Source organism: Meriones unguiculatus, chromosome X, assembly GCF_030254825.1.
Source record: "Meriones unguiculatus strain TT.TT164.6M chromosome X, Bangor_MerUng_6.1, whole genome shotgun sequence".
NCBI lineage: Eukaryota > Metazoa > Chordata > Mammalia > Rodentia > Muridae > Meriones > Meriones unguiculatus.
Genome location: NC_083369.1, coordinates 64,039,777 through 64,063,022, shown reverse-complemented (window position 1 = coordinate 64,063,022; position 23,246 = coordinate 64,039,777). Strand labels below are relative to the sequence as shown.

Below are 23,246 nucleotides of genomic sequence, written 5' to 3'. Positions count from 1 at the left end.
ATATACATTTCAGGTGCCTTATTTACGTAAGAAGAAGGCCACAGCTTTGCTTTTGATTGTTTCTTACATAATAAAATGTATTTTGAAGAAGCTGACAAAATTTCACATATTAGGGTTAGAGCTGAGGAGAAAGTAGATGAATCCAAGATAACAAGGCCTATCCCCACTTGCCAGAACAGTGGGAATAACTGTAGAGTAGAAGTAGGAGGAGAAGGGTAGGAGTCTAACCCTTCCTAGTGGTACTTTGAAATACTGTGTCTCACTGAGTGAGAAAGCACAGGCCAGGGAGCCAGTGCACAGATTGCTTCCGTGGGGGTTCCTGATACCCTACAGAAACTAAAAGGCACAGAGAATCATACACTTGTTCTATACACTTGATTTTCATCAGTTTTGTAGCTAGTGAGTGGAAAAGGAACTGTTGGAGGTAGTGCACCTCTACCACTTCAACTCCAGCTCCAGGACTTCGGCAAACTGCTGAACTATTTTCTGTATATGTGCAATATGACAGTGGTCATAGCTTGTCTTCCTTCTGAGACCCAGATTGCAGTGTATTGAAGTTTCTTTACAAAGCCTTGCTGTGTGATGATATAGTCTGTAGCTACACATGGCTACTGAGATCTTGAAATGTGGCTCATCTGCAATGAGATGATTTGTACTGTAAGCAAATACACAGTGGATCTCAAAACACCAGTGTGGAAAGAGTAATTTGAAACAGTTCATATTAATTATGGATTTGGATAACCATTAACATTTCTATTTCATCTTTAAAATATTACTAGTAGAAAATTCCAAGTACCATAGTGGCTCACATTATGTTTCTATCAGATGGCATTCTGCAAGGAGGCTTGGGAATATGGATCATACCTTTCTTTGTAGAGCACTTTGTATAGAATCTGTTACCTGACATCATCCCTGGGATGTGAAGAAGTGAGTCCAGGTTTGTTTCTCTTATCCTGAGGAGGAAACCATGATTTAAGCAGGTGAAAAGGCTTGTCCAGAGTCAAACAGATACTTATTCAGAGAGCTGAGACATCATTGGGTTTTGTTGTTGTTGGTTTCTTGGATTTTTTTTTCCTTTCTCAGAATGAATAAGTGTTGTTCAATCATTTTTTAGGGAATTCTTTTTGCATTTTACTGAAAATGGAGGGGTTTTTCCCCTCACATAGTAGACCCTGATTACAGTTTCTCTTCCCTCTACTCTTTACAGGTCCTCCTAACATCCCTTCTACACCTCCCAGGTCCTCCCCATATTCCCTCCCATCCGTATCTACTTCCTTTCTGCCTCACATTAGAAAACAAACAGAATTCTGGGAATGATGATAAAATCAAATAAGATAAAACAAAAACTAACACACTGGAATTGGACAAAACAAACAAACAGAAGAAAAAAGAGCTAAAGACAAGACACAAGACACAGAGACCTACTCATTAGCACACTCAGAAATCCCATAAAACTAAAAGCTCTAAACTGGAAGTCATAATATATACAGTGCAGGTGCAGACCCCAGAGCAGGCCCTGTTTCCATTCAGTTTTGCTGAATAGTGGCAGTTCAGAATTTGTTTTCTCATACCATACTGCCCCCTGCAGTCCAGTTTTCCATTGTCACCCAGAGAAAGTGTTCTGGCTCTAAATCACCAAGATTTTACAATTTCTTCTGCTGCTCTGGAACATGGGATTCACTGGCTTATGCTCCCTCCTTCCCTTTTTCTTCACTTAGACCTTGGAGGGTTTCCTCCACCACTGCATCAATGCATTCCCTTTACTCTTATAAAAGAGAGTGACTGATGACAACATGTGGTGGTAAATCGTAGTACTGTTCCCAGCTCTGGCTGGGAAAACAGAAACCATGGCTGAAAAGTACATGCATCAAGGTTGGAAAATGCCTCACTTTATATATCACATTTCATAGAATGGAACTCAAGGAAGCAGTTACATGGATTAAGTGGGTGAGAATACAAAACCTTCACACCTAATATATCCAGCTTCTTTTTTTTTAATTTTAAAACTGTTTTTTATTTATCTATAAAAAGTGAATACAAATGCAATATGAAAAGATGATAAGGCTCAGAAGTCCACATTAAATGTTGATGAAAGTAAAACACAGGGTGAGAAACAACATCTTTGAGTTCTCACACTCATTGTGCAGCCACAGCTTATAACTACACTAAACAAGTTACAGAAATATATGCTATAGAACAGGAGGGGCTAAAAGGGAGGACCGGATCACTCAGATGTTCTCTGACCATTTCCATGAGCCATCAGAAGCTGGGTACACTGATAAATCCAGCTTCTTAACATGGATACTCACGAATACCTCAATACTCCTGTCAGAAAAGTTATGAGATGAAAGGTGATAGCATGTGTGAGGTATCATGAGCTTTTCAAACCCAAAACCCACCATCACACCAGTTTTCAATAACTCATGCTCACTAAAAAACAAGGCTGCTGTGGAGGACAGAAATCTCTAGGGAATCTAAAGTATTCCCCATTCCTCCCCATTTAGCCTGAATCTTTGTAGGAGATAAAATGCCCAGTCTAACAGATGTATGCCTTACATTCTTTCTCTTGCATCTTCTGCAGAAAAAAAATCCTTGATTTTTCTGGCTTTGTCCCAGCTTCACTCATTTCGACTCCCTTGTCCCCAGCAGCATGCTCACACTTATAAGCCACAGGTCCTTCCATGGAGGTTGTCAGAACTATATGCACATGTGCCCTTTATTCAAGGAAGGAGGATGCATAGGAAAAGGTAGAATAACAGTGATTCGGAAGAGAGCAGAAACTGGCAAATCCTGAAGGTTAATTCCTCAGTAGATCGGAGGAAACTCCTGAGTAGGTGGAGTTCTCTGATTGAGTCTCCTCAGAAACAAAAAGCAACAGGCACATCAGGGGCCTGGAGAGAAAAGCTGAAAACAGCTAAGCTAGTACCCTAATAAGTCTTCTAGGCCATGGATGATTAGAAGGGTAGAGACATCCAGGGTGCACCAAGGCCAACTGTAACTGGTCAGATCCCAGAATAGCTAGGACAGCTTGTTCAGCAGGATCCATGAACAGTGCCTCCCTGGGTTGGGAGACAAGCTGAGGCCATAGCACAGTATCTTGCCAAGCCATTTATCTTTTGTTGGCTCTAACATAGAAAGTGGAGAGAAAGAAAGATGAGAGAAAGAAACATATCTTTTTATTTTTCACATATTTTTTTTGTTCATACTTTGCAGAAACTGTGGGCCTCAAAAAGGTGGAAAAAAGATTCTCTTGTTTTGTTTTGTTTTCTGTATCCTGCTCCCTCATTCCCTCCCAATCCCATCCTCCCTCCCTCATCTCCTCCCTGCCCCTTTCCAAGTCCACTGATAGGGGAGGACCTCCTCCCCTTTCATTTGACCCTGTTTTATCAGGTATCTTCAGGACTGGCTTCACAGTCCTCTTCTGTGGCCTAGCAGGACTGCTCCTCCCTTGGGGGTGGGGAGGTCAAAGAGCCTGCCATTGAATTCCTGTCAGAAATAGTCCCTGTTTCCCTTACTAGGGAAACCCACTTGGTTATTGAGCTACCACGGGTTGCATCCGAGCAGAGGTTCTAGGTTTCTTGTTTTTTGAAGATGTAAAAGACCTCCTTGTATTTATACTCCCGGGAAAGACAGATAGGGCACATTACAGTTCCTGGGTATTTTGTTGGTGGTGGTAGTTGTAGTGTATTTACCTTTTGCCATACTTTTATTTTCTGTGTCACTGTCTCACTTATCTCAGCAAGAATTTACTGGACCACTTTGAACATGCACAGTTGGCAATAACATGCTTCAGAGGGAGAAAGGAAAGACTGTGAGACAAGTTTTCCACTTACAAAACTTTCTTACATGGAAGTCTTGGTGATTAAAGAGTTTGGGGCAAGACTAGTTGCCATAAGCTCTTGGACAGATCAGGGAAGGTTACTTGAATTAGAAGCCACTAGACACATTCCGCCAAGTGGCAGCATACCTTGATTTCCAATTTGATTGTTTGACTTTTCTATTTATATTCTTAGGTTTTCCAAGACAGGGTTTCTCTGTGTAGCCTTGACTGTCCTGGAACAAGTTCTGTAGAACAGGCTGGCATCGAACTCACAGAGTCCTGGGACTAAACACTTGTGCAACCAATGCCTGACTTAATTTCCATGTTAAAAAAGGGAGATGGAGGAGGCTAAGATTTCAGACAAATTTGAATTTCATTTAATTTTTAAATTACATTTCAATTTAATATTTGAGAATTTCATAGAATATATTTTGATCATATTCATTCTTTTCCCTAACTCCTCCCTGATGCTTCCCCACCTCTCTACTCATCCAACTTCATGTTCTCTCTCTTTTAAAATATGAAGAGTAGGCAGTCCAGATTGTGTTGGCTGACTACAGGCATTTTAAACTACACACTGCATGAGGGCTGAACTCTGCCAAAGCAAAGAAGGAAAACAAAAAGTAGGAACTAAAATAAGCCCTATTTCAACTGCACCCCTTGAAGGTTCCCTTCCCTCAATGAAAAAGCAATAGGAAAACCCACATTTGATTTGTTTTTACTTCTGAGGCTATAAGGAGATACAGGGATATTCATTCAGGTTCTAGTACTTGTGGTAATACACAGATTATCTAAGAGGAAGAAAAAGGTGTAGATGGCATCTAGACACTGTCCTCATACCAGCTGAGTCAGGTGACATCAAAGGAACAATGAGAAAATTCCACAGCAACATTTAGCATCTTTCAACAAGCTTATATTTGAGAAAGTTTCATTTCCTTCTGTACTCTTACAATTCGAATAAATGCTGCTTGTTAAAAAACATGTTCCAGTATGTACAATTCTCATTCTTCATTCAGAAAGGCAAATGGAACGGACAACAGAAGAGAGAGAAAACAGGGAACAGGACAGGAGCTTACCCCAGAGGGCCTCTGAAAGACTCTACCTAGCAGGGTATCAAAACATATGCTGAAACTCATAGCCAAACTTTGGGCAGAGTGCAGGGAATCTGATGAAAGAAGGGGGAGATAGAAAGACATGGAGGGAACAGGAGCTCCACAAGGAGAGTAAGAAAACCAAAAATTATGGGCATGAGGGTCTTTGTGAGACTGATACTCCAACTAAGGACCATGCATGGAGATAACCCCTGCACAGATGTAGCCTATGACAGCTCAGGACTCAAGTGGGTTCCCTAGTAATGGGAACAGGTTCTGTGTCTGACATGAACCCAGTGGCTGGCTCTTTTATCACCTCCCCCTGAGGAGGGGGCAGCCTTACCAGGCCACAGAGGAAGACAATGCAGCCAGTCCTACTGAGACCTGATAGACTAGGATCAGATGGAAGGGGAGGAGAATTTCCCCTATCATTGGACTGGGGGTGGGGCATAGGAGAAGAAGAGGAAGGAAAGGTGGGATTGGGAGGGGAGTGAGGAGGGGGCTACAGGGAGATACAAAGTGAATAAACTATAATTAATAAAAATTAAAAACAAAGAAAAATATTAAACAATTACAAATGACTTCAGGTAAGTTTCCCATTAATATCTTTTATTCACTTTGGTAATGAATATTTCTACAACCTGGGGGTTAGGGGGAGGCAAATGTTAGCCCTGGACCCAGACCTGACAAGGTTCTCTCTCAGCCTGCTTCTTAAATTTCCTGCTTGTGTGTGGAACATCCACAAATCAAGCCTATGACTGCAAGTCCTTATTTTCTTAGGCAATGCAAAAGGAACTGATTAACACCTTAACAACCCCCTTTGGTGTACTCCTAGAATTGGACAAGATACTTAATAGTACCAGCAGTGGGCTATTGTTTGAACTATTCCTTTTCTGTGGAAAAGGATGTTGTATTTCTAATGGGTAAATGTCCCTGCTAGCATAAATTCCCAAACATTTGTACAGTCTTCCATTGTTTTGTCAGAGTTAAGTTCCTATATGGTCAAATGCAGCTGGATCTCATAAAAGGGCTCTGGAATAATAGATGATCCAATCTTCTTAATGATTCTTACCCTTCTTTGAATTTACTTTTCTGGTTTGTAAAATCAGTATGGGAGTTTAGGTACTTTGTTATTCCTGGGCTGTTAGCTCAGGATGCTACAAGTACATGCAATAGTGTTTTGGGAGGAAAGACATTACTTCTAGAATGAATATTCCAAAGCATGTTTGTTTCATATGTGCTCTTCGGCAAGGCATTTAACATATGGAATGTCCCTAAAGACTCAGTAAAGCTGGTTTGAAAGTGTTTCCTTCCTTTGAATGGAGCCAGCGACCATTAAGAAAATGATTGATTTGATTTATTGCTTCATTGGTTGACTAGTTAGTTGGTTGGTTGACTGAGATAGAGTCTTGCTAAGCAGCCTCTGCTGACTTGGAATTCACTATGTTGTCCAAGATGGCCTCAAATTCATAATAATCTTTTTGTCTTTGCTTCCAAAGAGCTGGAATTATGGGTATGTGACACCACACCATCCCAATGAGAAAATGGATGTTATAATTTGTGGCTTCTCTTTTACCTTCAGAAGTTTGGATCTATTGGAGAAAAAGGAGAAAGGGGAATCCTTGCTTTGCCAGGACCTAGGGTATGAAAGTGGAGTGCCTCTGTTTATCACATCACCTGATCCATATTCTTTTCTTTTTCATTTTTAAAGAGATTGCAGCTCTTTCTTGTATTCATTTCCTTTCTCGTTTGGTCGTTGACTTATGTTACTTGATGACTAGCTAAGCTTCTTTTATTTCTCATTCCAACTTTCAAGCAGGCTCACCTTTCTACTTTATCTCCTATTCTTTTGACTGAATGGCTTCCTTGACTAAGAAATAATGTAACCATTACACTGCTACGCCTAAGTGACTTCACAACCTATTTGTGCTTCTGACTTTCATATATAATTTTCTTTTGAGCTAAAGAATGGTTCATCTGTTTTCCTGTTTTTAGTCTATTATGCTCTAAGGGACTATGGACAAGAAGTAGAACAGAAATGGAAGCAAGCCACGTATAGTCTTTATAAGACATAAACAAGTCTGGAAACTTTAGAACATAGTAAATGATATTTGGAGTCAGCACTTTCCAAAATTATCTTGTTTTGAGTGGAGAAATAATTATCATCCCTTCTAATTCCAAGCTTTCAAGAACTAAGAACTTTGGTTAGAAGAAACTGGCCAAATTTATCTTACATAAGCACACTTTAGAGAATTATGATTTTAATTTGTCCATGAGGATGTTGACTCTCTTGGAGTATTTAGCAATACTTGGTCATTGCTCTGCCATTTCTTCCTCTGCTTCCCCTTATCCTTGGTCTTGAAAACTCAGAACCACCAACGAAGAATATGTTTGGGGTAGCAGACAAGAGGTCATAAAATAAGTCTATTTAAAATCCCCTGACTTGGAACAAATGCAGCTAAATATAATACCATCCAACCCATCTACTAAATTTCTTCTATTCTTAAAATGTTTCTGTTTATTTAGTTTTATAAAAATGTTCCATGAAGCTATTCATCCTGGCGGGTTATTGCTTAGAAAGAAGTCATTAAGCGAAGTCTAGGTTTTCTAACCTGGATTTAGGAGCTACTAAACACTAAACTCAGATCGATAACTCTGTTATGTGAGTCTAGCAGGATTTTTTCCCTAGTGTGATCTATTTATCTTTTGAAGGTGTGATTCTTCTGTTTGCAGGCTCCCATGGGTTCAGAAGGAATACAAGGACATCCTGGGAGATAGGTATTTTGATTAATATCAATAAAGCCTTGATATATAATATCTTAATCAAAAGATCCTCTTGCTTTATTTAACATGGCCAAATAGAAATATCACTTAAATGCAAATTTTCCACTCTCTTTAATAACACAATTTTATAATTCTAGTAACTTTTTGTTGTTTTTATTTTTGTTGTTTTCACCTGAGAATGGATAACCACTGTTACATTACATTTTGTGGTTTGCCATGGCACAGTGTGAAAATATAACACATGTGGCATGCTTTCAAGTGTTAGCAAGGTTAGCTTGCTTGTATCCATACCCTTGTGACTCTTAAGCACTTTAACACGCACATTGGCTACCTGATGTAATATCGTGATCTGAAAGAATTTACAAAGCTGTACACACTCTGAATCACAGCACAGTCTCTATGCTATTTGCCCTGGCATAATCCACAGGCCAGCCCACCTTTTATACTTCTACTTGAACTAAGTGATAACTATGTTTACATCCCAGGGAAAGAAGGAGACTTATGGTTTTCCTGGGATTAACAGGTTCCCAGTAATGTCATTGGGAAGTGCAACTCCCAGATTTGAGAGCTGAAAAAGTAAGATATTCCTATATATGCCTACTCTTATGAAATGGAGTGTTTTTAATATTTTGATGTCTTAGATGTCATATTATTCTCTTTAAAAATGCATGTAACCCATGCTGTACACAAATCTGATGAGCATTCTTCAGATGTTACCAACATATAGGGTTTAAACTTCTCTACTGAAAATTCAGCCTCTTATTACCAACCCTAGCATCCATACTGGGTATTCCACTGAATCAGATTCTATTCACTGAGTCTGTCTTTGTAGAGATTAGGACTCTTTAGACTTCCTTTGCCATTATTCAAACAAAGGTAGTAGCCTTTAGAATCTTAGGCCTGCTGAGAACAGAAAAAAAAAAAAAAAAAAAAAAAAAAAGAAAAGAAACTTGGTTGGCCTCCTTAGCTGTGTTATCTGTACTTGTGAAATATTCCCCAGGTCCAGAGATAGAATGTCTTATCCTGGTGTTGCAAAAGAAAACCTGAGATCACTAGTCATCAACAACTTTGCAGATCAAAATTACAGAACCAGCTGCCTTGTGGCACCTTCATCTTTGATTTATTGTTCTTAGAAATTAACCTCTGAACTTGATGACCCTGGGAATCAGGTGTCAAGGAAAAAGGGACTTTTTACTTTCCCAGGGATTTGCACTGAAGGCACATAGCTCCTAGGTGATGTAGTAAAGAAATCTTTTGTGTTCCATGTATTTTATCTTTGCAGGGTGAAAAAGGTGCCATTGGTCTGCAAGGCCTAGACATTTTTACCAATGTCGATGGTGTTGTGATCTCAGGTGCAACTTTTTGCTGATTTGATTGAAGAAGAAAAGACAATGTGTTAAATTATATATATATCCTGTAATTGTTGAGAGGATATACTACTAGCCACTGGATTACTAACAATATCAAGAACCACTCATGGGTCTTAAAATTGGTGAATGAATCGAGTTCCAGGCTCTTAGATAAACATGCCAAGTCCTGCCACCCATTTTTGTGTTGATCCATCAAGACAAGTATTTGAGCTTTCCTAAGCCTGAATTTAGTTGACAGAAAGGTTCTCCTGGTAATTCTTAGGGAAGTATTGGTACTCTCCTCAGATGGGCTGCCATCAGCCTAAAACTATAGAATCTGTAGTATCTCATGCAGATGATCCCAAGTGTGCTGCTGATCTAGTTGTTAACATCCCTGAAAAGTACAGTAATTAAAAAGTTTGTCCTCCAGAAGCCTGCCACAGAGGGCCTCTGAAAGACTCTACCTAGCGAGGTATCAAAACATATGCTAAGACTCATAGCCAAACTTTGAGCAGAGTACAGGGAATCTTATGAAAGAAGGGGGAGACAGAAAGACATGGGGGGAATAGGAGCTCCACAAGGAGAGTAAGAGAACCAAAAATCTGGGCACAGGGATCTTTTCTGAGACTGATACTCCAACCAAGGACCATGCATGGAGATAACCTAGAACCCCTGCACAGATGTAGCCCATGGCAGCTCAGTCTCCAAGTGGATTCCCTAGTAATGGGAACAGAGACTGTCTATGACATGAAATCAGTGGCTGGTTCTTTGATCACCTCCTCCTGAGGGGGGAGCAGCCTTACCATGCCACAGAGGAAGACAATGCAGCCAGTCCCGATGAGACCTGATAGGCTAGGGTCAGAGGGAAGGGGAGAAGGACACACCCACACTACCAGTAGACTTGGGGAGGGACATGAGAGGAGATGAGGGAGGGAGGGTGGGATTGGGAGAGTATAAGGGAGAGGCTATAGCTGGGATACAAAGTGAATAAACTGTAATCAATAAAAAATAAATTAATTTTGAAAAAGAAAGTTTGTCCTTTTCTGTAATTACCCTAGGCACTGGGTACAGTCTCCTCTTTCTTTTTGCCTTTGCCAAAGATCTAAATGCCCAATGTTGATAGTAGTTTTCCGAGTGCCACTCCCAGGAAACCTATGGTAATAATGTAAAAAGCATTGTTAATTGTCTTAACCTCAACAGGAGACATTGAAGGCAGCAGCAGTAGAAGAACCTTTCTAGTACTTTACAGGTCTTGTCAGAAAAGTAAGGTTCTAAGATCAGGCTTTAAGTATTAATAGTAACTTGGTATGATGGTATGTGCCTGTGATCCCAGAACCTAGAAGTCTGAACAGGAGGATAGTGAGTTCAAAGCCAGATTGGATTAGATAATAACATCTAGTTACAAAGTAAAATACCAGTGGAGCCTTAGCTCTGGTAGGCCCACTATCAGTTAAGACCATTAGCATCTACAAGACCTGAGAATAGCAACAAAGAGACTGCCAGGCCTGTAACTTTTCCCTGCATCTTTTCTTGGGCATTTTGCAGCAAATTTTGAGCATCTGCTTTGTTTATTTACTCCTTTTTTTCATTGTAGTACCAGGTTATCTTGTAGACACTAGTGTGCCAGGCCTCCTAGGCCTTAGAAGAGATGAAGGCATCCAAGGCCAGTGTGGCCCTATAGGCACTCCTGGCCTGTAGCAAGCCGTGGCTATTAAGTTGCCGCGCCTAAAAGATGGCGCCTGCCGAATATACTGACTGCTGATAAACAAGTCCATGTTTGGTCAAGGTGAGCGTGGCACTGGCCCATTGGCTGCCTGCAGCAGGTCTGATGGGTGAGCGTGGTTGGCTGTGATTGGCTGATGTGGTTGCCTATATAATTGGGAAGTGCCCGGGATACGGGGGAGAAGAAGCTTACAAAGGCCTGAATAAACTGCTTGAGGAGGAGCTGGTGGTTGCATCTTTCTTGCTGGACGAGACAGGCATGACACTGGCCTCCCATCATTAACCGGTGAAACAAATGAATCCACTCTTTGCATTGATCAGTATTCTCTGTACTCTAATTCCTAGCATCTTTCTCTATAACTCAGGATCCAAAACATGCCTAGCCAAGGTCAAAGGAAAGATAGACTGGTTGGTAGATTCTCCCATAAATAGCCCAAAGCTAGAGTATGTACAGAGAGGGCTTAAGTAAGCAGCTTTTCTTTGAGATAAATGAGTATCATAGATGAAAAGACAATTCCAGACTGCCATTGAGGCTGGAAGTAACTGGAGATCTGGATTGAGTGCTTGAAGCCCTCTCCTTCTCCTCTGGATGTGTCATCTAATCTTCTGCTTGCTACCAAAGGTTTAACAAATGAGAAACTGTCTATGCCTGGATCTGCAAAGTGGCTACTAAAAGCCCTCATGAGGGATAGCTCAAGGTGTAGCCCAGTTGAAGAGAATATCTTGATTTGTGCAAAGCAATGAATTCTATTCTCAACATGAGATAACTAGAAGATATAAGATAGACACTAGATAGATAGATAGATAGATAGATAGATAGATAGACCGATTTAAGATAAGATGATAAGATAGATAAATCTGTACCCAGAGTCTCCTCCAGCCTTCACTGTACCACAAAATGGTCCAAGAATCCTATGGATGCTACACTTGAACCAGTCAGAGAAAGAGCATACCAGAGCCTGGAAGGCAGAGCTGTCCCTAATATAAACCCCAAAATGTGTCTATTAAAGTCACTAGTTTTGCTTTCTAGGGGAATCACAGTAACACCAGCAACTCCACAAAAAAAAGGAACAGTCATTGGTTACTATTATCTCTCAACATCAATAGACTCAACTCTCCAATAAAAAGACACAAACTAACAGAATGGGTGCAGAAACAGGATCCAACATTCTGTTGCATCCAAGAAACACACCTTGGCAACAAAGATAAACACTACCTCAGAGTAAAGGGCTGGAAAAAGGTTTTTCAAGCAAACGGACCCAGAAAACAAGAAGGGGTAGCTTTCCTAATATCTAATAAAATAGACTTTCAACCAAAATTAATCAAAAGAGATGAGGAGGGGCACTTAATTCTCATCAAAGGAAAAATCCACCAAGAGAACATCACAATTTTGAACATCTATGCTCCCAATACAAGACCACCTACATTTGTAAATGAAACATTATTAAAGCTGAAATCACGAATTGATCCAAACACCTTGATAGTGGGAGATTTCAACACTCGACTCACACCAAGGGACAAATCATCCAGACAGAAGCTAAATAGGGAAATAAAAGCACTTACAGAGGCCCTAAATCAAATAGACCTAATAGATGTCTACAGAACTCTTCACCCAAATTCAAAAGAGTATACCTTCTTTTCAGCAACTCAGGGAACCTTCTCAAAAATAGACCATATAGTTGATCAAAAAGCAAGCCTCAGCAGATACAAGAAGATTGAAATAATCCCTTGTATCCTATCTGACCATTAAGGACTAAAGCTGGACCTCAACAACAACAGAAATAGCAAAAAGCCTATACATACATGGAAACTGAAAAATGCACTACTCAATGACTGCTGGGTTAGGGAAGAAATAAAGAAAGAAATTAAGGACTTCCTAGAATTCAATGAAAATAAAGGCACAACATACCGAGACTTATAGGACACAATGAAAACAGTGCTAATGGGAAAGTTCTTAGCACTAAGCGCCTTCAAGAAGAAATCTGAAACATCACATACAAGCAAATTAACAGCTCACCTAAAAGCCCTACAAAAAAAGTATACATATCGAAGAGGAGTAAATGGCTGGAAATACTCAAGCTCTGGGCAGAAATCAATAAGTTAGAAACAAATAAAACAATTCAAAGGATCAATGAAACCAAAAGCTGGTTCTTTGAGAAAATCAACACAATAGACAAACCTTTAGCCAAACTAACTAAAAGACAAAGAGAAACTATCCAAATCAACAAAATCAGAACTGGAAAAAAAATGGGGGACATAACAACAGACACTGAAGAAATCCAAATAATAATTAGGTCTTACTTCAAAAGCCTGTATGCCACAAAATTCGAAAATCTAAAAGAAATGGGCAATTTTCTTGATAGAGTCCATCTACCAAAGTTAAGTCAACAACAGGTAGAAAGATTGAATAGTCCTATATCCTCCAAGGAAACAGAAACAGTCATCAACAGTCTCCCTTCCAAAAAAAGCCCTGGGCCAAGTGGAATCAGTTCAGAATTCAACCAGACCTTCAAAGAAGTGCTAACTCCAATTCCTTCCAAACTATTCCACAAAATAGAAACAGAAGGAACATTACCAAACTCATTCTATGAAGCGACAGTCACCTTGATAACTAAACCACACAAAGACCCAACAAAAAAGGAGAACTTCAGACTTATCTCTTTTATGAAGATTATGCAAAAATACTCAAACCAAATCTAAGAACACATCAAAGATATCATCCACCATGACCAAGTAGGCTTCATCCCAGGCATGCAGGGGTGGTCCAATATAAGCAAATCCATCAATGTGATCCACCATATAAACAAACTGAAGGAGAAAAATCACATGATCATCTCCTTAGATGCTGAAAAAGCATTTGATGAAGTCCAACACGATTCATGTTTAAAGTCTTGGAGAGATCAGGGATACAAGGCACATACCTAAACATAGTAAAGGCAATATACAGCAAGCCTATAGCCAACATCAAATTCAATGGGGAGAATCTCAAATCAATCCCAAAGAAATCAGGAACAAGACAAGGCTGCCTGCTTTCTCCATATCTATTCAACAGAGTACTTGAAGTCTGAACTAAAGCAATAAGACAACTAAAGGAGATCAAGAGGATACAAATCAGAAAGGAAAGGTCAAATGTCACTCTTCGCAGATGAGATGATAGTATACATGAGTGACCCCAAAAATTAAACCAGAGAACTCCTTCAGCTGATAAACACCTTCAGCAAAGTTGCAGGATACAAAATAACACACACACACACACACACACACAAACACAGAAGCCCATCCTGTATACCAAAGACAAAAGGGCTGAGAAAGAAATTAGGGAAACAACACCCTTCACAAAAGCCACTAATAACATAAAGTACCTTGGGGTGACTCTAACCAAGCAAGTGAAAGACCTGTTTGAAAAAAACTTTAAGTCTCTGAAAAAAGAAATTGAAGAAGATATCAGAAGATGGAAAGATCTTCAATGTTCATGGATTGGTAAGATTAGCATTGTGAAAATGGCCATTCTGCCAAAAGCAATCTGCAGAATTAACGCAATTCCCATCCAAATACCAACTTAATTCTTTACAGATCTTGAAAGAAAGATTCTCATCTTCATATGGAGAAACAAAAACCCAGAATCTCCAAAGCGATCCTGTACAACAACAGATCATCTAGAAGTATCCCCATCCCCGATCTCAACCTGTACTACAGAACAATAGTAGTAAAAACTGCATGGTTTGGGCATAGAAACAGAAAGGAGGATCAATGTAACCGCATAGAAGACCCATAAATAAACCGGCACACCTACGAACAATTGATTTTTAAAAAAAGAAACCAAAACCATTCAATGGAAAAAGACAGCATCTTCAACAAATGGTGCTTGTCAAACTGGATGTCTACATGCAGAAAAATGCAAATAGAACCATATTTATCACCCTGCACAAAACTAAAGTCAAAGTGGATCAAAGACCTCAACATAAAACCAGATACTCTAAATCAGTTAAAAGAAAAAGCAGGGAAGAGCCTAGAACTCATTGGCATAGGAGACAACTTCCTGAACAGAACACCAACAGCACAGGCCCTAAGAGCAACAATCAATATATGGGACCTCATGAAACTGAAAAGCTTCTGTAATGCAAAAGACACTGTTGTCAGAACAAAACAACAGCCTACAGACTGGGAAAGGATCTTCACCAATCTTATATCTGACAGAGGGCTGATATCCAGAATATATAAAGAACTAAAGTTGTTAAAAAGCAATAAATCAAGTAATCCAATTGAAAAATGAGGAGCGGAGCTAAATAGAGAATTCTCTGTTGAGGAATATAGAATGGCAGAGAAACACTTAAAGAAATGCTCAACATCCCTAGCCATCAGGGAGATGTAAATCAAAACGACCCTGAGATTTCACTTTACACCCATCAAAATGGCTAAAATCAAAACTTCAAATGACAACACATGCTGAAGAGGTTGTGGAGAAAGGGGAACCCTCCTCCATTGCTGGTGGAAATGCAAACTGGTACAACCACTTTGGCAATCAATCTTGTGCTTTCTCAGACAATTAGGAATAGTGCTTCCTCAAAACCCAGCTATACCACTCCTAGGCATATACCCAAAATTTGCTCAAGTACACAACAAGAACATTTGCTCAACCATGTTTGTAGCAGCTTTATTAGTAATACCCAGAACCTGGAAACAGCCCAGATGTCCCTCAACGGATGAATGGATACAGAAATTGTGGTATTTTTTACACAATGGAATACTACTCAGCAATCAAAAATGAGGAAATCATGAAATTTGCAGGCAAATGGTGGGATCTAGAAAAGATCATTCTGAGTGAGGTCTCCCAGAAGGAGAAAGACACACATGGTATATACTCACTTATATAGACCTATAAGATATGATAAACATAATGAAATCTATACACCTAAAGAAGAAAAACAGGAAAGAGGACCTGGGGTTAGATGATCAGTCCTCACTTAGAAAGACACATGGGATGTGCCTTTGACATAAGGACAAAACCAGTAACAGGACAGGAGCCCACCGCATAGGGCCTCTGAAAGACTCTACCTAGCAGTGTATCAAAGCAGATACTAAGACTCATAAACAAACCTTTGGCAGAGTGCAGGGAATCATATGAAAGAAGGGGGAGTTAGTATGATGTGGAAAGGATAGGAGCTCCACAAGGACCAAATATATTTGGGCACAGGGGTCTTTTCTGAGACTGTTTCTCCAAGGAAGGACCATGTATGGATATAACCTAGAACCTCTGCTCGGATGTAACCCATGGCAGCTCAGTAACCAATTGGTTTCCCATAGTAAGGGGAACAGGGACTATCTCTGACAGGAACTCAATGGCAGGCTCTTTGACCTCCCCACCCCGCAAAGGAGGAGCAGTCCTGCTAGGCCACAGAGGAGGATTGTGAAGTCAGTCCTGAAGACACCTGATAAAACAGGGTCAGATGAAAGGGGAGGAGGTCCTCCCCAATCAGTGGACTTGGAAAGGGGCAGGGAGGAGATGAGGGAAGGAGGGAGAGATTGAGAGGGAATGAGGGAGTGGGATACAGTTGGTATACAGAGTTAATAAAATGTAACTAATAATATATATATACTGAAAAAAAAAGAAAAAACAAAAAACCCAGAATTTCCAAAATGATCCTGTACAACAACAAATCATCTGGAGGTATCTTCATCCCTGATCTCAAGCTGTACTACAGAGCAATAATAATAAAAACTGCATGGTATTGGCCTAGAAACAGAATGGTGGATCATTGGAACAGAGTAGAGGACCCAGAAATAAATCCACACACTTATGGAAACTTGATTTTTGACAAAGAATTCAAAACCATTCAATGGAAAAAAAACAGCATCCTCAACAAATTATGCTGGTTTAACTGGATGCCTACATGAAGAAAAATGAAAATAGAACCATATTTATCACCCTGCACAAAACTAAAGTCCAAGTGGATCAAAGACCTCAATATAAAATCAGACACACTAAATCGGTTAGGAAAAAAGTGGAAAGAGCCTAGAACTCATTGGCACAGGACAAAACTTCCTGAACAGAACACCAACAGCATTGGCTCTAACATCAACAATCAATAAATGGGACCTCATGAAAATGAAAACTTCTGTAAAGCAGGGGACACTGTCGTCAGAACAAAACAACAGCCTACAGACTGGGAAAGGATCTTCACCAACAATATATCTGACAGAGGTCTGATATCCAGTATATATAAGAACTAAAGAAGTTAAAAAGCAACAAATCAAATAATCCAATTTAAAAATAGGGTACAGAGCTAAACAGAGAATTCTCTGTAGAGGAATATCAAATGGCAGAGAAACACTTAAAGAAATGTTCAACGTCCTTAACCATCAGGGAGATGCACATCAAAACAGCCCTGAGATTTCACCTTACACCTATCAGAATGGCTAAGATCAAAACATTTAAGTGACAACACATGCTGGAGAGGTTGCGGTGGGAATGTAAACTTGTACAACCACTTTGGAAATCAATCTGGCTGTTTCTCAGACAATTAGGGAGAGTACTTCTTTGAGATCCAGCTATACCACTCCTAGGCATATATCCAAATTATGCTCAAGTACACAAGAGCATTTGTTCAACCATTTTCACACCAACTTTATTCATAATAGCCAGAACCTAGAAACAACCTAGATGTTCCTCAGTTGAGGAATGGATACAGAATTTGTGGTGTATTTATACAATAGAATACTACTCAGCAATTAAAAACAAGGAAATCATGAAATTTGCAGGCAAATGGTGGGATCTAGAAAAGATCATCCTGAGTGAAGTATCCCAGAAGCAGAAAGACACACACGGTATGTACTCACTTATAAGTGGATACCTGACCTATAAGATAGGATAAACATTCTAAAATCTGTACACCTAAAGAAACTAAACAAGAAGGATGACCCAAGGTAAGAAGGTCCTCACTTAGAAAGATAAAGAGGGTGGACATTGGAAGAAGGAGAAAACAAGAAACAGGACAGGAGCCTATCACAGAGGGCCTCTTAAAACTCTACCTAGCAGTGTATCAAAGCAGATGCTGAGACTCATAACAAAACTTTGAGACATATGAAATAAGATGTAGTAATACCTGGAAAGTAGAGGAGCTCCACAAGGAGAGCAACAGAACCAAAATATCTGGGCACAGGTGTCTTTTCTGAGACTGCTACTCCAACCAAAGACCATTCATGGGTATAACCTAGAACCCCTGCTCAGATGTAGGCCATGGCAGCCCAGTCTCCAAGTGGGTTCCCTAGTAATGGGAACAGGGACTGTCTCTGACATGAACTCATTGGCTGGCTCTTTGACCCCCCGGGGGGGGGGGGAACAGCCTTGCCAGGCCACAGAGGATGACATTGCAGTCAGTCCTGATGAGCTAGAATTCGGCTGGAAGTGGAGGTGGACCTCCCCTAAAGGTGGACTTGGAGAAGGGCATGTGAGGAGATTAAGGAGGGAAGCTGTGATTGGGAGGGAATTAGGGAGGGATACAAAGCAAATAAAATGTAATTAATGTAAAAAATAAAAACTTAATTAAAAAATAAAATAAAAATAAAGGAACTTAGTTTCTAAATTCCTTGGAGAGGGCCCCCTGCAAGGATATTTGTGTTCTAAAGGCAGCCATTTGTAAGAGGCACTGCTGGGCCCAGCACTGAAGTATAACAAATGGAGCAGTCAGAGCTCCATTGGAGCTTTTCCTCACAAGTTAACCAGAGTTTCTCAAGCATTTAGGCTAATTGATCCCCAAAGGCTAGTTGGTCGTGAAAGAGAAGAACAAATGATTTCCGAAATTCTTCCCTTGTGTTGTTTTATGCTTACACTATTGATTGGAAAATACACAAACAGCAGGATGCTGTGGTGAACATTTTGTGTGGGTTTATCCTTCTAGGTTTTCCAGATGCCTAGGGCCTCAGGGATTTCCAGGTCCAAAAGGAGACCAAGGAAACCCAGGACACACTACCTTTGGGGAAGCTGGCCTCCCTGGCAAAATTGGTTTGCCAGGTTTACCAGGCCTGCCAGGTCCAACAGGCCCACTTGATAAGTTATCCCTTCCTTTCTTTGGTTTTGAGGCCAAGGTATGATCCAGAATCCCCTCACAGCAGAAACAGTTCAGTCAGGATAGCTAACAGCAGTGGGGCAGCAATGAAAAGCCTTATCCCAACCAAATCAGTCCCACCTCTACTAAAAGCCACAGTAGTGGAGTATGCATTTCAGCCATAATGAGCAAGCAGTTAAGTGATGTGGTACACACCTGTAATCTAAGCATTCAGGGAGGCAAAGGCAGGAGGATCTCTGTGAGTTCAAGGCCAGCCTGGTCTACAAAATGAGTCCAGGATGGCCAAGGCTACACAGAGAAAACAGAGAAACCCTGTCTCAGAAAAAAAAAAAAAGAAGAAGAAGAAATGAGCAAGCTAGCACACTTGTGATAACCAAACACCAACTTCTGTGATCATCACCCTTCTGCCCTACACAGCTCTTAGCACACTCCCACTCCTCACCCCACTCCCCATTCCTACCTCCAACACCCCCACCAGGACATTGGCTTTTAAGATTCTAGGAAAGCAGAACTGTAGCTCCAGTCGAGTGGACAGAGAATGGAGGAAGGAGATGCCATATCTACATCCTCAAGATGTCTGCTAAAAGCCTTCATGGAGAGGTAGCTAGAAGAATATAGCCCAGTTTGGTAGTGTTTTCTTGGCATGACCAAGGCAATGAGTTCTATTCTTAGCATGGGATAGATGATAGGTAGGTAAGTAGAAAGATAGATAGATAGATAGATAGATAGATAGATAGATAGATAGATAGATAGATAGATAGGGTAGCATTGTCTAGCATGTTTCTTTAAAGTCTAATCACCTGACCACTGCAGCTGGCACCCACTTCCTCTTTCACCCAGAGGAGGCTTTCTGGGATAGAGACTGGTACTGCTGAGTTATTGAGTTACTTTGTTCATCTATGAATGCTCAGAATCAAGGACAGTGTGTGGACATAACAGTCATTCTGCTAGTAGAGAGAATGAAGCCAAAATGAGAGTCCTGTTGGCTCTTCACAGCAGACTTGGCAGGGATCTCAGGCTAGGATATTTTTTGCTCTTAGTTTACTTTGTGTGTTAGGCCTCAAAGACCCAGGCCTTCAAGGCTAAGGTGAGTCCATAGGCTTATACCAGCTGCCAACCTTTTGTGTTCTTTTAAGTTCTTCAGGTCTCACATTTGAGATTGGACCCCTGCCTATCATACAGCCTTGGTTGCCTGGTCTTGGAGGACAATGAGGTCCAAAAGGACATCAAGGCTTCAAAGGAGTAAAAGGTGATTTCATCCCTTGAATTTATTTGTTCCCCTAAATCCCTAGAGAGGCTTTAAGGGGATTGATCAGAGCATAAGCCTTGGGAACCTGAATGTAAGTATATGGGATCTTGAGAGGTTAGGGTATAGGACTGCTGGAAGTGTTCTAATTAGGGATCTAATAATAAAGCTGGAAATTGAAATCACACAGGACAAGAAAATGAGACTTACTGGCTGCTCTTTCCACCCAACTGAATCTGCAGAAACTATTATCAACACCCCAGAGTACTAACCAGCACAACTTATCCCAGTTTGCAAGGCTTCCCACCACCATTAACCTGAGGACTCTGTGTAGGTCCAGACTTAAAAATGCCACCTAGCTCCAGTAAGAAAGTAGGGTCCCAGCAAGCTGCCTTATAAACAAATATTATAGGTGGTTCATCAGCATGGGCTGGGAAGATGTCTAGGATCACACTTGAGAAATTAAATTGACTATGCCTATTCAAAATGCTCGGGATCCAAAATGCTTCTGAATTTGTAATCTTTGGATTTTGAAATATTTACATAGACTTTGCCAGGTAATCATTCCTAATCTAAAAAATCTAAAATCTCTCTTGTTTAGGATTGCAGAGCATTTCTGATCAATCTTCACCAGTCTGAGGCCTAGACAATTCTCTCAGAGTTTCCAAGATCCCAGTTTTCTAAAAGTAAGAAAAGATCCTTCAGGATCATGGGAAATGCAGCCATCCACACTTGTCACTTCCCATTCTACAAACTAAGCTCATGGAAACACTGTAGGTAGTTAGGTTGTGTGCTTATAACTCCTTGGTATGTCTTCACAAGTGTTTTGCTGAAACTGAACCAGATGGCACTTGCCTGTAATCACTCCTAGAGGAAGCAGAAGGATCAGAAATTCAAGGTCATCTTCAGCTACATGACTTTGGGACTAATTTGCCCCACACTCACTGACACTTCTATCATCACTCACATGAATATATGTGAATGAATTCGATTCTAGACTCTTAGTGATTTAAGTGACAATTGGTGGTTCTCAGTGTGAGATTCACTGGTAGCTGAACCTCATCTCAGACTATTAAAAACTGACTCCCTAGCACAGATGCCTTCTGATGGACAGTCAGCTTAGTCTAGTTGAGTCTGTGAAAGCCATTTGATTTTTCCACAAGTCACAGATAACCACTCTTGGCAAAAGAACACTAGATGTTGTCTGTTTTCCTTCAGGAGACTCTGGTTTTCATGCTTGTGAAGGTGGTACTCTAAACACTGGACCACACAGAGAACCAGGCCTGCCTGGGACACAAGTGCCCATAGGTCTGCCAGGTATTAAAGGGACTAGAGGAGATCCATGCTGTAGGGGTTCATCTGGCCCAGCAGGGGCTCCAGTAAGTCTTATGTAACTTTGGCACAGAGGGAGGAATGGAGTCTTTTAAATGTTCTTCACTCCCCATCAATCAATTTCCTAAGACACAGGAAAGAAATATAGGAATAAAACAAAAGTGTAACAACAGTCCCAGAGAATTTGGTTACATTCATGTAGTTAGCCAAATCAGTTCTTGTTTACCATTGGCAAGTAACAAATCACACACACACACAAAAAAAAGAAATTCCCTAAACAATTGAAAAGCAATAAGCACTCCTTTTGTAAGTCTAAGCTCTATTTGAAAACTGAATAGATTAATGAAGGAATCATTCCACAGAGAATACATTGAGAGCAACTTTGAAAATAAAAACAAAACTACGAGCTTTTGATTTGTCATATAAAGAAACCTGACCAGATGGTCTCTAAAGTCTCTTTCTACTCTAACCTACTTCCCATGGTAACTTAGATTTGCCCAAGTGGGTGATGCTGCTTAGGAGTTAAGATGAAGCTCAATCCTCACAGATTACAAAATTTGGAAAAAAATACAGAAAATGTGAAGCAATTATCCAAAACAGCAGTATAATGACATGCCCAGACAGTGTCCAAAATATCCTTAAGCTTTAGGTCATATCTATGTAGTCTGCACTCCCTCATCATTGCAACGGGTTTCTTTGTCAGGGGTTCTTTTGACCTAGAGGTCAGACAGGCCTCAAAGGAAAGAAAGGGGAACCAATTGTCAGTAAATGATTAAAAATGCCAGGAGACAAAGGGTACTCTGGTCCTCAGGGGACCCCAGGTATGGCAGGAGCTCCAGGGAAGGATGGAATACCAGGTTTACCAGGTCTCCCAAGCATTCAGGTGAGTCAATCATTTTTGAATGATTAGCTCTATAAATCATCTTACCTGACTTAGGGAAGATCTACTAGTTATTGCCTTGTGGAATAAAGTAGAATAGAGAATCTGCTCCCCATTGCATGTTAACTTAAATGTTTTTGTTTTCTATAAAAATAAGATATTTTTCTCAGAATACTTCTTTGATAAGTGCTAGGAATAATTGATCATATCAATCCAAAACAATTCAGCTTCCCCCAATAGCTCCCTCCTCAGAGTAATCCTTGTTGCCTTTGACCTCAAAGGTTGTTGGTGTCATGTTCATTCCCTGTTCTTTTCCCCTAGACCAGTTGTTCTCAACATTCCTAATGTTCTGACCCTTCAGTACAGTTCCTCATGTTGCAGTGACCTCCAACCATAAAATTATTTCTGTTGCTACTTCATAACTGTAAATCTACTGTTATGAAATGAAATGTAGATATCTGATCTGTGACCCCTATAAAGGTAAGAACCTACAGGTTGAGAACCACTTCCCTAGCCTCCTTTAAATCATACAAAGTTGACAAGACTCATTTTCACTAAGAACACTCAAAGATTGTTTAGTAAACTAGAATGATGGAAAATTTTCACAAAACATTATTCACTGACTACCTCTAGCCCGTGGTTAGAAGCCTTTTCAGCTAAGTCTTAAAATGATATTTCATTCTCTTTTTCTTTGTTCTCTAAGGAGATAGTGGGTGTAAAATTCCCAGGTGAAAGGGGGTTACTAAGACTTCCTGTTTAAAAGGGCCATGATGGTCCAACTGGATTACCAGGAAGTGGGCTGCCAGAACTTCCTGGTCCTCATGGACTTCCTGGAGATAAAGGAATAGTTGGGTTACCAGGACAACAAGGCCTCCGTGGAACTAAAGGTGAGTCAGACAATCAGATGGTTTGGGACTTGAAAATCAACCTTTTGTTAAATAGTCATGACTCATGTG

General features: G+C 40.3%; 1 protein-coding gene across 1 annotated transcript in view; it reads left to right on the top strand.

Annotated features, from left to right (window-relative positions):
* Col4a6 (collagen type IV alpha 6 chain) overlaps positions 1-23,246 on the top strand; it is a 117,259-nt gene that overhangs the window by 58,375 nt on the left and 35,638 nt on the right. Inside the window, 10 exon segments of the mRNA XM_060374652.1 lie at positions 6,494-6,553; positions 7,645-7,689; positions 8,181-8,225; positions 8,978-9,047; positions 10,639-10,738; positions 18,665-18,810; positions 19,974-20,081; positions 21,297-21,457; positions 22,114-22,293; positions 22,994-23,177. Of these exon segments, the coding sequence (XP_060230635.1) occupies positions 6,494-6,553; positions 7,645-7,689; positions 8,181-8,225; positions 8,978-9,047; positions 10,639-10,738; positions 18,665-18,810; positions 19,974-20,081; positions 21,297-21,457; positions 22,114-22,293; positions 22,994-23,177 (1,099 nt within the window).